Source organism: Cupressus sempervirens, chromosome 10 (assembly GCF_028749045.1).
Source record: "Cupressus sempervirens isolate cs-2001-9-10 chromosome 10, ASM2874904v1, whole genome shotgun sequence".
Taxonomy (NCBI): domain Eukaryota; kingdom Viridiplantae; phylum Streptophyta; class Pinopsida; order Cupressales; family Cupressaceae; genus Cupressus; species Cupressus sempervirens.
The window spans coordinates 820,483,741-820,497,985 of record NC_143127.1 but is presented as its reverse complement, the minus strand read 5'-3'; the positions used below and the strand labels follow the sequence as shown (position 1 = coordinate 820,497,985).

Here is a 14,245-nt window from a genome sequence, read left to right as displayed (position 1 = left end):
TCTGATGGCAGTGGAAAAATGACTGCTCGTGCTTGGATTCATAAGGTGGATACTTTCCTATCTCTGAAGACTATGACAGAAATTGAAGCACTCAAGTATGCCACTTTACACTTGGGGCAGCACATGATTGGTGGACACATGGCATGATCACATTGCAACACAATCAGGCAACCACTTATCAAGAGTTTGTGGATAGATTGATAGAAAGGTTTGATAAAAAAAATCCTGAAGTTTATTTCCGGGAGTTAGCCCAATTGAGACAGTCAGGAGGCTTAGAACAATTTATCAATGATTTCCAGAAGCTTGCAGTGATGGTGCCTGACATTTCAGAAAGAAGGCTAGTCATTTTATTCACAGAGGGATTAACTGAACCACTCAAGGGGTGGGTAAAGGCCTTTGATCCTCCTACATTACAAGAAGCCATGAAGAAAGCCCGCAGTATGGAACTTGCAGCTCCAGCAAACCGGTTTAGTTCAAAGGGTTCTTCATCATTTAGAGATAACAAAGGGGAATTCAGCAAGGGTAAAGAGAAGGTTAGTGACTCAAAAGACAAGCTAGCTGCACCTTGGGATAAGGAAACACTTAATGACTTGCGTAGGAAGAAGCTATGCTTCTTTTGCAAAGGTCCCTATGAGTTTGGTCATGATTGTCCTATGAAGCCTAAGGGGAAGGCTAACCGGGTGATGTGGGCTTATTATGAAGGTTCAAATTCAGACATCTCAGAGCACCATGATGAGGATCCTGATGAGGTAGAGGGTGAACAAGAGGTAGATAGTGCTGAGAAAAAAGAGGCTCCAAAGATACATTTACAGGAGGCACGTCTGTCTAGTATTCAAAGAGAGGGATCTTTCGGATTTCGAGGAGTCTTGGCAGGACAAAAGATTATTACTCTGTTGGATACAGGTGCCAAGCATAATTTCATTGATGCACGATTTGTGGAGAGGCGTGGACTCATTACTGAGGAGTTTGAGGGACTGAGAGTTAAGGTAGCTGATGGATATACTCTTCGTTGTGATAGGATGGTGCAAGATCTACCTTTGCGCCTGAACAACTATGAGTTTAAGGCGGACTATCATGTGGTCAATATGGGTGACATGGACATAGTACTTGGGATGCAATGGCTACATTCTTTGAACGAGGTTAACCTGAGATTGGAGGATATGGAGATACGATTCGTGGTGGATGGCACGACTCATGTGCTGAAGGCTATCCGTAATGGTGATGTTAGGACTTTCTCATTTAGGCGGTTGGAGAGATTAGCCAAGCATAATAATATAGAGTGGGCAGCAATATGTGCCTTGCTGCCTACCCAGGGGGAACAACATAAGATTGAATATCATCCAGATATTCAAAAATTGAGAATCAAGTATGGGAAGGTATTCAGTGAGATTCCACCAGGCAAACCACCAGATAGAGGTATTGAGCACATTATTGAGTTGGAGGAAGGTGCTAAGCCTGTCATGATCACACCATACTGGCACCCAAAACGACTCAAAGATGAGATCGAGAGGACCATCAACGAGTTGCTAGCAATGGGACACATCAGACCAAGTAAGTCACCTTTTGCATCTTCTGTTGTTTTGGTAAAAAAGAAGGATGGAACTCTACGAATGTGTATTGATTATAGGGTGTTGCATAAGAGAACTATAAAGAACAAGTATCCCATCCCATGCATCGATGAGCTGATAGACGAATTGCATGGGGCTTGTTATTTCACAAAAATTGATTTGAGATCAGGCTATCACCAGATCTAAGTTCGAGAGCAGGATATTGAAAAAACTACTTTCAGATGTCATTATCGGCATTTCGAGTTTGTAGTCATGCCTTTTGGTTTGACTAATGCACCTGCCACTTTTCAGTCCACTATGAACAAGGTCTTCCACCATCAGTTGAGGAAATTTGTGCTAGTGTTCTTTGATGATATTTTGATCTATAGCAGGACATGGCAGGAACATTTAGAGCACTTGGAGATAGTAGTATTAAGCATTTTACAGAGCGAGTCCTTGTATGCCAAGGAGTCCAAATGTGATTTGGGGATGACAGAATTGTTGTATCTTGGACACATCATTAGTGCAGAAGGAGTACGAATGGATCCTGAAAAGATCCGTGCTATTGTTGATTGGCCACCACCAGAGAACCTTACACAGTTAAGAGGGTTTCTTGGTCTATGTGGATTCTATTGCAGGTTTGTTAGTGGCTACTCACGACATGCAGCGCCCATGAGAGATTTGCTGAAAAAAGGGGCATTTGTGTGGACTCGGGAGGCACAGGAATGTTTTATGCGGTTCAAGGAAATAATGACTACATGCCCAGTATTAGCATTGCCTGATTTCACGAAGCCATTTGAGCTTCAATGTGATGCTTCTGGAGAGGGAGTTGGTGTTGTACTCATGCAGGACAAGCATCCTATAGCTTATGAGAGTAGGAAACTCAGAGGGGCTGAGAGATCATTCAACATTTATGATAAGGAGATGCTGGCCATCATGCATGCCTTGGCCAAATTCAGACAGTATCTTGTGGGCAGCAAATTTTGTATTAAAACTGATCATAATAGTTTGAAGCACTTTTTGGGACAGCGGGACCTGAATGATCGTCAACAGAAGTGGGTGAGTAAGTTACAGGCATATGATTTTGATATCACATATGTTAAGGGGACACAAAATATTGTTGCAGATGCTTTATCCCGTAGGCCACACCTCACTTCTATGATTCGGATATCAGAAGATTGGCGACACTTGATTGTAGCAGAATATGCCAAAGACACGTGGGCCTCTGCTATAGTGGAAGGAACAACAATTGACACCAGATACACTCTCATAGATAATTTGATCATTCACAAGAACAAGATTTACTTAGTCCTAGGATCGAAAGTAAAGCAGTTGATTTTTAGAGCATTCCATAATTCACCTACAGCAGGCCATCCTGGATATTTCAAGACTTACAGGTTAGTACGGGAACGATTCACTTGGAAGGGAATTAAGGCTGATGTTTTGCAGTATGTGCATGAGTGTCATGTTTGCCAGCAGAACAAACAAGAGCACACTTATCCAGCAGGGCTCCTTCAGCCACTTCCTATTCCTGACAGGAAGTGGGAGTGCATCTCTATGGATTTTATTACGGGCTTGCCTAGGGCCCAGGGGCATGATTGTATCTATGTGGTGGTGGATAGGCTAACAAAATATGCTCACTTCTTCCCTATCGCTACTACATACTCAGCAACTCAGGTGGCAGAGCTATTCTTCAGGGAGATTTTTAGATTACACGGTTTGCCTCGGAGCATTGTGAGTGACAGGGACAGCCACTTCATGAGTCACTTTTGGCAGGAGATATTTCGGTTGTGCGGCACTGAGCTTACACCTAGTACCAGTTATCACCCACAGACTGATGGTCAAACAGAGATTGTAAACAAATGGGTGGAAGGGTATTTGAAGAATTATGTGGCAGATCAACAGCGAGCCTGGGTCAAATGAATATATCTCTGTGAGTATTGTTACAATACTACATATCATATGACTATACAAATGACACCCTTCATGGCACTTTACGGTTATGAGGCACCTAGTTTCTTAGATTTGTTGTTGGGAGACAGTCGAGTACCACGTGCAGGTGAACTATTACAGGAAAGTAAGGATATAGTTGCTACTCTCAGAGACAACATTGCTAGAGCTCAGAACCAGCAAAAACAGTATGCAGAAAAGAAGAGGATTGAGCGTAGTTTTGAGGTAAATGATATGGTTTACCTCATGTTGCAGCCATATAAGCAGTCCACTCTCAAGAAGAGTGGTACAGAGAAACTCAAGCCACGCTATTATGGACCATTCAAGATCATCAAACGAGTTGGTGAGGTGGCTTATGAGTTGGAGCTTCCCACAAATAGTCGAGTGCACAATGTGTTTCATGTATCACGCCTCAAAAAGGCGTTGGGTCAGAATGTGATGCCTTTTGCAGTATTAACTCCTTTGGATGATGAGGGGAAATTGATCTTAGTGCCAAAATTTATTCTAGATAGTAGAGAGAAGCAGCTTCGCAGGAGAGTAATCAGAGAGTATCTAGTTAAGTGGAAAGATTTACCTATTGAAGATGCTACTTGGGAGGGAGAAGTGATTCTGCAACCTCCAGCATTAAGATTACTTGAGGCCAAGCAATTTTAGGAGGGGCGGACCTGTAATGTCCCATTTTTTTTTAGAGGAATTAATTGTAAAGTTATCAATTAAAAAATATATATTACAAGATAACTTTATAAATTAAATTTAAAAAGCTTCTAGAGGTTGCTGGAAGAAGCGGAGAAAAAATTTTTAAAAAAGGAGGCCGACCTATCAAAGAAAAAAGAATAAATAGGTATTGAGGGCTCATTGCCTATCATCGAGATTTATTATTGATTTTTGCTTATGTGCGTTGTGGAGCCTAGGGTTTCTACAAATAGTCACAATTGGCCATTGAAAACGAAAACTCTCAATTGGTACACAATTTTGAGGGTGTGAGAGATCACCTGAATTATTGCAGCTGTGGGAAGGATATTTCAATCTTTTCATTTGTGCTTAATTGCTGATTTGGAGTTTCCAGTGAAGTTGCACTTTCACCATATCATCTACAGCATTCAGTCTCCACCATTTGATCAATCTAGGTTCTTTATTTCAATCTGTAGTTGCAACAAGTTCTCAATTGTATACAGCCAGTTAGGGTTTCTTTGTAATGTGCTATGTCATAATGTTTTGGTGCTGAAATTTGCCATATCATTTGTAAAAACATTTGATTTTCATTGAATGAATATATTGGCACTGCTATTTCTTTTATTTCAGCAATATATTTTAGTAGTGTATTAAATTTAGGGTTTGTTTAGCGGCCTACTGGTACGGGTCATTACAGCCACAATATATCCAATATATATTCAGTTTGGAGTTATATCAGCTTGTCCTTAAATTTGATTGCCAATATCCTGATAACATGAAATTTGATTTGAAAGCTCCTGACAATCACCGACTGCAGGTCTGAAAAATGGTAAACCAGATGGACAACTGTCCGATTTCTCCCACTCAAATTCTGGCTTCAAGGCACTCAGAATTGTGCACTAAGAACTAAATTCCTTTTGAAGCTCTACAAAAATTAATTTTACTGAGCCCTCCAAGGAAGCACCCTAAAAAGCAATTGCTGCTGTTTGCCTTGATACTCCTCCTGCCATCCTGAAGGAAACGCCCTGCACATATGTTGATAAAACATATTCCTCTCGACACTATATCTCACGTACATGTCCACAATACTGTGCCAATTTGTATCCATGTGCCCTAGGAATGTATCAACATATATCCGCCTGTGGCAGTCCCAAACCTTTACTTTGCAATCATCACCACCAGACACAGATGAGAAGACATCTTTTGCACATAGGCTTTGTATTCTGATTATTCCCAGAAAATGACCTTCTCTGATACCAAGTTAATTTCTAAGGACTGCTGCAAATGTAATAGGACTGCCAATTTTTCTTAGTATGTGTGTTTCAAATGCAAAATCCTCTCACATTTATACAAGCATAGGACAAGAATAGGCATGTCCCTTCATGGGACATGTCTATTCGGTAATCCAATAATTAATATTAATCATAGTTATACTATATTATATATTTATATATATATATATATATATATATATATATATATATATATATGATGTTCAATAAACTTATATCTCATACATGATGAAAACACAAATATAAAGACATCTGACTAAACCTTTAACAAATATATAGGAGATGGTACAGATGGATGTTGTTAGTGCTGATTTATATGCCGTGAAAGATTTGTATGATAAAGCCGAGTGTGTGAAAAGTGAGGATGTTGTGATAGAACGTGAAAGAGAAGTTGTAGCAGCGGTAGAGGAGGTAATACCTTCTCTCTCTTTTTAATTTAATAAGAATAATTTGATGTGTGTGAAAAACAATGAAAAATGAGATCTTTTGTTTCCATGAGTTTGCTAGTAGAGATTTTTATGCATGAGTTTTGAAGGGTAGTAAACAAGTATGTTATATGAAGATGGTTGAAAGCAAATAAAAATGCATGGTGGTAAAAAAGAGTGAAATGAAGATTTTGTGGAGAAGGATAGACAGTGCTCCAACTAGATGTTGGAAGAAGAGAAAAAAGAAATAATTTTTTGTGGAATTGCCAAAGTTCGCTGCAGAGTGTTTGCAATCTCAAAGGGTGATTCTATCACTCCCCACTTTTGTGAGCCTACTATGCTCACAACCTTTCTACCAGGTGTGTCCGATGCAGGAGTGTAATGTCCCCTCTTTTCATATTTTAAGATTTGTGACTATCTTTGACTACAAAAGACTTATCTTTTAAAAATCAATGTAATTATCCTGAGTTTATATGAAATATATCATTTGAATCATTCTGATTTGAATACCTTCTTATTATAGCTCGGGATGATAGTAAACCAAGGTTGATGCTCATTGTGTTGTAATGCTTTCCAAAGAGTCAACTTCTTTACTTCGGTCGATATTTTGATATCTCATATTACCATTAAATTCTTATAAGGGATATTTCTGATTCCTGTTACACGAAGGTGTCGCTTAATATGTAATATTTATCCTTGTTTACTAATATGCTCTCTTATGAATCAGCATTGATACCAAGCGTAATATGTCTTTGTCATGTCCACCTTAAAAATCTTGCTGCCATGTCCATCACATCTTCCTTATGAAATTGCATAGCACAGTGCTAAATCTGAGCACATAACTATAGACATGTTGACTTCCATAGAGGCTTCTGGCTATATATATATATATATATATATATATATATATATATATATATATATATATATCCCCTGTTTGATATTTCTTGATGTGCTGACTATCTTGTATTGAGTTTTGGTTGGAAAAATGCTTTTTCACTCCTCTAACGGTTAACCTCATCATTGATGATTCCTTGGATCTATTTTATCTTTTCCTTGTTATGATTTTCCATGTACATGCTGTTATGTCTTCCGCTGGCTGTAAGATCTTTTCCTTCTGTGGTATGTCGTTATCTGATCTCTCTTTTCATTGATTCCATGGACACTGCTTAATAATGTTTGTAGCGTTGGCTATTACATTCTTTGCTATATTGTGGCTGAGTGATTTAAGAGTAGACATTTTCTGCTTGGTGGGTATATTCTTCAATTGTTGTAAACAGATTATTACTCTTTCTGTGGCTATATCTTATACATATCATTCATGGGATTCGTATCCCTCTATTCTCGATACCCCTTATTTGTAGATTGTCGTATATATTCCAAAGTTAACTGCTTGTCAATCTGTAAGTATTGCTCTGCCAAACATATAATACTTGATAATATATATGGAACACAATTTCTGCAGTAGATTGTTTTTATTAATGAAATCGATTCTCCATTCTTCAGCATAACTGCTGACTGTACATGTTTAAGTATTGATTATTACTAGTTTCTCCACCATGGTTCCTGATCATTCTAAAAATTTGGCTTTAGTGTTACTTCTGCATAGCTTGTCCTCCCTATCGATCACGTGGATTTTGAGTCTTATTAGTTTTAGTGTCTTATGTCTCTGCTATCCGTTTTGTTAGATTTGGTTGTGTTCGCTGATTACTAGTTCTTATCAGATTCAATTTTACATAATTTTCTGTCTGTGCAGTTCCTTGCCTCTGACGTCATTAATTATTCTTCATTGACTATGGTAAGACATTCTGAATTCTACTTCGTTGATATTGTAAGTTTTCTTTCCTGATAATTATCTCTGAGTATGCGTGTCTGATTGCCAAGGAAAGCTACAATTGTTCGACTCTGATACATTTTTTATCAATGTTTGTATCTTCTTCTCCTTATTCACTATAGAAGTCCCCTATTTGATGATCTTTTCTCCAATGAGGGAATTCACCTTTTATACCTTATGCTAGGTCACACTCAAAGGGACATGTCTCTAGCGAACCAGCATTATATTCCTCCTTATTTTCTCTTAACTATAATACTTTAGCAATTAAAATAATATCTCTATTTTTATTTTATTGTTCATATTATAATGTACTGTCATATATTATATTATAATAATACTATATCTAATTTTATTATTATATTGCTTTGTTCATATTGTATTCTCTTGTCTTATTCTATTTATAATATAGACAAATTATTATTTATTTAATAATAAATTATATTGTAATTAATTATCAAATTGTTTCATTTATTTTATTATTAAATTCTACTGGCAAAATAGGGGACGTGAGAAGGAGCATACAACTTGATTTGTCAAACAAAGCAAGACTCTTCATTAAGCCTGGATGAGCACATGTGATGCAAGAGCATCCTACTTGCCTGTGCCGAAATGAGAGAAAACAGAGTTTAGGCATTCATCATTTTTTCCTAAAATTTTCAAATGTAATTATAACCACCCAGTTATATGTGTTTGCCGAGTATGGAAGAATAAATATGACACATGGACTGCCTCAAGAAATTTCACAATAATTGCTGGGTATGCACAAAATGAAATTGTCAAAAAGGTTCTGAAAACTTCCAAGAAAATTCAAAAGGCAGGTGTGATGCTGCCAGCTTCCTCGTAGCTGGGAGTCTGAAGGCCCCATTTTCCCTGAATGAAAAGACCAAGGATGGTGGAAAGAAGAAACATATGGAGAAGGGAAGGTGAAAAGAGAAACGTGGGTAAAGAAATAATGATAAAATAAAGAGTGAGGAAAGGAAGATGGGGAGGGTGCAATGAAAAGGAGACTGCACATAAAGACAAAGAGGAGAGGACATATGAGATTATAGAGAGATAACTGACCTTGCTGCGAACAGAGCGAGGGAATTTTAAGATTTCAAGAGAACAAATTTGGCCATTGAAGGTTCTGTGATGTAAATTTTGTTTCAAATTTCAACTACATGAGTTGATTTTTTTATGTTACAATCTGTTGTATGTATGGAATGTCATGAGTCTTTGTATGTTTTATGTTATGAGTTTTGAATTTGTATCAGAGTGGAGTTGTTTCATCTTGCATCAACATTTGTTTCATCTAATGGGACCCCAACTAACTCTGGCACCTCCCTATTACTTTATCAGCTCCTCATCACTAATTAGCACTTGAGAATCAAGACAAAGTCATGCACAACCTCAAAACTACAATTAATAACAATATTCAATATCATTCAAACATGTTGGGCCAAGAAGAGAGGATCTACCACCTCAATAATCCAACAAGAACAATACAATTCCTTCGTAGTAAGCACATCACATCAAGCTTTTCTATTAGCCAATAGCAAGGGATTGGGACATTGGCAACTCTGAAAAACTCCAAAACTACCCAAGGAAAACACAAGTATGTTGAACATCCTCTAACATTGATACTTGGTACAAAAACATGAAACACCCGAAAAGGCCTAAAAACAAAAGACTACAGAGGCTAAAAGTAAATAAGCATCCAACAGAAATACGAGCATGCGGAATGGCTAAAAATGATTCCCAGAGATATTGAAACAGTATCGAAGGCAAACAAGAACAAAATACATTCCATACCCAACATATAGTAATTTCTTAATTTCAACCAAAGCCTTAGCTAACTGGAATGAAATGTGATGTCCCCAATATCATTAAATAAATTAGTAATAATATGTGGCTGACGATTAATTTATTAATCTCTTGGGTACTCTCTTTATTTTATTCTTGTAGCATGTTGGCCTGTCGACACCTTTTGTAATCCTTTAGGAAGCTTCCCCAAAGCCCTTTATAAGGACAGCTTGTAGGTTGTTGTATGCATGCGATTAGGATTATTTCTTTTTATTGCGAATTCTTGATGGAGTTCTATTTATCTCGCCATTTCAGCAGTGGAAGATCTTCCCTACTTGACCCTTGCAATTTTGGTGGGATTCAACCCTCACCATATTTCATTCTAGTTCATTCTCAATATTACTTATTCCAGATCTCGCACATCTAGAGCACCAACTATGTTTGCAGTTATATATTTCTGGATTTAATTACAAGTTACCTGCGTTGGCATCTATCTATGTGCTTGCCGAAATCGCTATTTACATTGTTGCTTCAATTTGCACTAGATTTGGCGTCGTTGGCATCACACCACATTACTCAGACTTCTGGTGAAGGCACATCGTCCATCCATGCAGCTGCTTACCGTACGACTTGCATACCTCCCTCTTCTTCACCATACGGCTATCAAGCCACATCGTACTGCCACTACATTAACACTGTACGAACTACACTCACACCATATGGCTTCTAACAGGCCGCTGTACAACCAAAGCGAATTGACATGACCAACAAAGGAATGGTCACCAAAATCAAGGTATAAAACAAGATTGCATCATTATTGTTCCAATCAAGTTTGAAATATTAGAAGGAAATATTCAAGGCCTTTGAAGTAATGCATAATAAGGCTGACATGACTTTGAAATAAGTGCAAAGGGAAGTAGAACAATAAAGCCCTTTGAAATGAGTATCCAAGGTATGGTTTGAGAAAAGAGCAACCTGAGATAGGGCAATTGAATACAAGTAAACAAAAAGTTATAGATTCTCCAAAAATGGAGTAAACAATTGACCTTGTTGTAACTCGAGGCAATGATGAGGGCTTAATTCTATTCATATATTGTGGCTCATCCCTCATTTGGAGCCTTGATGCTTCTCTTGGTTTTAAATCAGTCGTTTAAGGAGACAACTAAGGATGAAAATAATTGTCTTTGATTAATTTTTTTTGAATCGCCCATCCTTCACAAAAACATTGATTTTTTAGGGTACGATGTTTTGATCAGCTCAAGTTGTAGCCTTTATTTCGGCTATATTTGACTTTTGAACTTTGTTTCTTGAGCTTAACATTACTTATTATTAATATTGTAATACTCTCATTTTCGTTTTTATTAATTAATCTACAAAGTTTCTTTAAAGAAAATACATTTCCCTATTTTTGAAAGATTTACTAAAACTTAACACTTCAACAATTCATAATGTTAGACAGTATGTCTAGATGAATTCCATACCGCATGACTACATGACCAATGTCTCAAACCACACATTACAGCATCAGGAAGATTGAATCATACAATTAAATTACAATATCTGGTTTGGTTGAGATCAATCAATCCTAACCTTTAAATTACCAGCCCGGCGTCCAAATTTTGCCTGCAGCAAGCACAGGGAATCAATAATCCCCTTTGCCTCGGGTGCGTGCCGACCTATCCCAGCAAAAGCCTCGCGTATTCTGAGGCAATCAAAGCGCATAATATTGTGCCCCGCCCATACTCTGCCTGAACAAAAGAATCACTTTCAAAAACCAAATTAAATAAAAATCCCCAATAACTGCGAAAAAAACCAGAAACTGAGGAACAATAGAAGAAAATTTAGAATTCCGTATTAAGTCAGAACTCCGAAGTGTTATTGACATATAAAGAAAATAACTAGTAAAAGTTTTGATGTTTAAATCATGAAAACCCAGTGATTCGAATGAAAAATCTAACCATGTAGAAGCTCGTAAACCTCGTCAGCAACTTCTTCGAATGTGCGTTCAGTAGAAACGGAGCTTCTAGTGATCCCATTGCATTTTATGCTGGCCTCAGTAATTACAGAATAGTCTACCGGCCGAATGAGAGTAGAATAATGCTTGAGCTCTTCCAGCGTACGAGGACAGACTAAAATGGCGCCAAATTCCAACAGCACAAATTTCTGCCCCTTACGAATTGGTATGTTTGTTTCCACATCAAAAAAGACTATTTCAGAACGACCTACTTCCATTTGATCTATGTTACTTAAGTTTAACGAAAAAAAAAAAACCCTAAACCCCTTCCTTTGTTTTCAGCCAGATCTGAAACGAACCTCAAAACAACAAACAAAGTGGGATATGAAACCCAACTTAAGAACAAAAAAAATAAACAGCGGAGCCTGAAACCAGCCCACCAAAATAACAGATAGAACTAGTTTTGTTACAATTCAAAGCGGCGTAAAAAGGTTTGCATTTATAGTGATAGAAAAGCGTGTGCAGCACACTACAGAGCCTGCCAAACTGGGAATGGCAGACAGACCGAAAAGATATGCTGCGAATTTGTTCAGGATAGAATTTTACTATGATAGAGAGGAAACTTGTAGGTGAATTATTCGAAAAGCGTGAGACTTGCATATTAAATTTCTAAGTGCAGTAATAGGTGTTTCGACTACTTTGAGCGGTTCAGATTCAATGAGATTGGGAGAATGGGGAATTGAATGAATCTGAAAATCTTTTTTCCGACTTCTTGCTTTAAATTTAAAAAGCTGAGAAGTGCTGACAGCGGTTAGCGGATAGCGATTCTCAGGCCTGGAATTTGACGGTCGCCTATGTGATTTTTTTTGACGGTTAAATTTTTTCCATATTTAAAAAAAAAAATTGATTATTATTTTTGTGATAAGTAGGAGATGATTTCCACAGCTAGTCAAATTGTGATGTGAATATCAGGATTTAACTGTGTGATTTTTGAGTCAAACTCGATGACCCATGTTTCATGAGTAGTGATTCAAACATGAATCCATCTCTCATGAGAATAAATGGAACACTTAGCACTCATTGGATCTAGGTGATGCTCACAGGGGTGAAGCACCGGGACTTCCCGGGAGGTCACCCATCCCAGTACTACTCCAGCCTGAGCGCGCTTAACTACAGAGTTTCCTCCATAGTTAAACCCAAAGCTTGCAACCCCATTTGCAAGCTATCAAAGTTCAAAAAAAAATACAGGAGATCGCAGAGTATCAAAGTTCAGAGGCCAAGCCTCACACCTTCAAAAATGAAGTATATACAACGAAACAATCTAACAAAATCATAGACCATGACACCAAGTAAAGCACATCAACCTAGGTATCCACCCAAGCCACCCAGCCCAAGGGGCCATCCATCCACACCACGCTTTTCGGATCTTGAATTTGATTCTATATGTAAACCATCTTACTAGAAGCATTGTGAGGTCTTCTTTTAATCTCTTTGGTAAACCTATTGAAGATTTGAATGAAAGCATGTATATTATCCAGGTGCAGCCTCCAGAAATATCCATTATTAACCTCATTCGCAAAAAAGGTAGCATGACCGTCCTTGAGCAGCCTTTTGAGTTTAGCCTTGTTGATTTTCATGGTCATCTGAATCTGCGAAAAAAATTAAAAGTATGTGAGACTTCGGAAAACCTCAGTAAGCATTCTGGGGATATTTTGAAACCTTTCTTCATTTCTGCACTTTCAAATTTGCCATAAAATGTTAGATGAGGTAATATCCCAAAACATATTAACATCTTTTCTAGCATTAGAGATAAAGCCAATAATAACTTCAAAAATACTGAAATTAGAAGGGATAGAAATACCAAACATTAACCAAACCTCTTTAGCAAAAGTGCACTCAAAGAAAATATGCTTTCCCGTTTCTGGGGTTCTGCAAATGCTGCAATAGTTAATATCAAAGAAAGAGTTCCTAATAGGTAGCTTATTGAGAATAAGTAACCATTTAAAACATTTAATGCTGCAATAGTTAATATCAGAGAAAGAGTTCCTAAGAGGTAGCTTATTGAGAATAAGTAACCATTTAAAACATTTAATTTTAGGATCAATAGGACTTTTCCAAAGATAATCAAAAAACTTCATCCAAGAAGAAATATCCAAATCGGTATTCCAAATATTGTTAATATGATTGATGATGTCAACATTATAATTTAAAACAGAATAAATATTCTTCGCTTTAAGTTTGGAGATGATGATACCATCAGGCCATTTTATCTTCAAATAACTATTAGAGTCCACATGACAAAGGGTAGGGATATCTTTACTAGCTTTAACAATCATACTATAAGTCTTCTTATGAGAGTTAGGAAGTTTAAATTTATTCTTTAAAACATCCCAAGGGATAAGTCTGTCCATTTCAAAGATATCAATGAATTGTTTGATTCCAAGGTTAGTCCAATACTTAGCCGAGCACCCTTGCGTAAGAGCAAGGGGTTTATTACCAAGCTTAAGGTTCCACCAAATGGATCTTTCACCATGGAGGGTTTTATTATCATAGAAGTCTTTGTTAGTGATGAATTGCCTAACATGGTTCTAGGCTTTCAGATGGATTTAAAAACCACTGAACCTTGAACTATAATGGGAAATTCACCACAAATGAGATCAGTGAAAGGAAGATTTTTCCAGAATTTAGCATTTTTAGGATATCCCCTCTCAATATTATTACGAATCAAAACTTTCCAAGGATCATCTCCCTCTAAGGCATGAAAGATCCATTTGGAGGCTAAAGCAATA

General features: G+C 37.4%; 1 protein-coding gene across 1 annotated transcript in view; it reads right to left on the bottom strand.

Annotated features, from left to right (window-relative positions):
- The window catches only part of LOC149536465 (Polynucleotidyl transferase, ribonuclease H-like superfamily protein), a 69,217-nt gene extending 57,292 nt beyond the window's left edge, over positions 1-11,925 (bottom strand). Inside the window, exons 1-2 of the mRNA XM_089803122.1 lie at positions 11,461-11,925; positions 11,093-11,250 (exon numbers count right to left, since the gene is read on the bottom strand). Coding sequence (XP_089659248.1) covers positions 11,093-11,250; positions 11,461-11,734 — 432 coding nt within the window. The 5' untranslated portion in view covers positions 11,735-11,925. The remainder of the gene's footprint in view (positions 1-11,092; positions 11,251-11,460) is intronic.
- Positions 11,926-14,245: the final 2,320 nt, after the last annotated feature.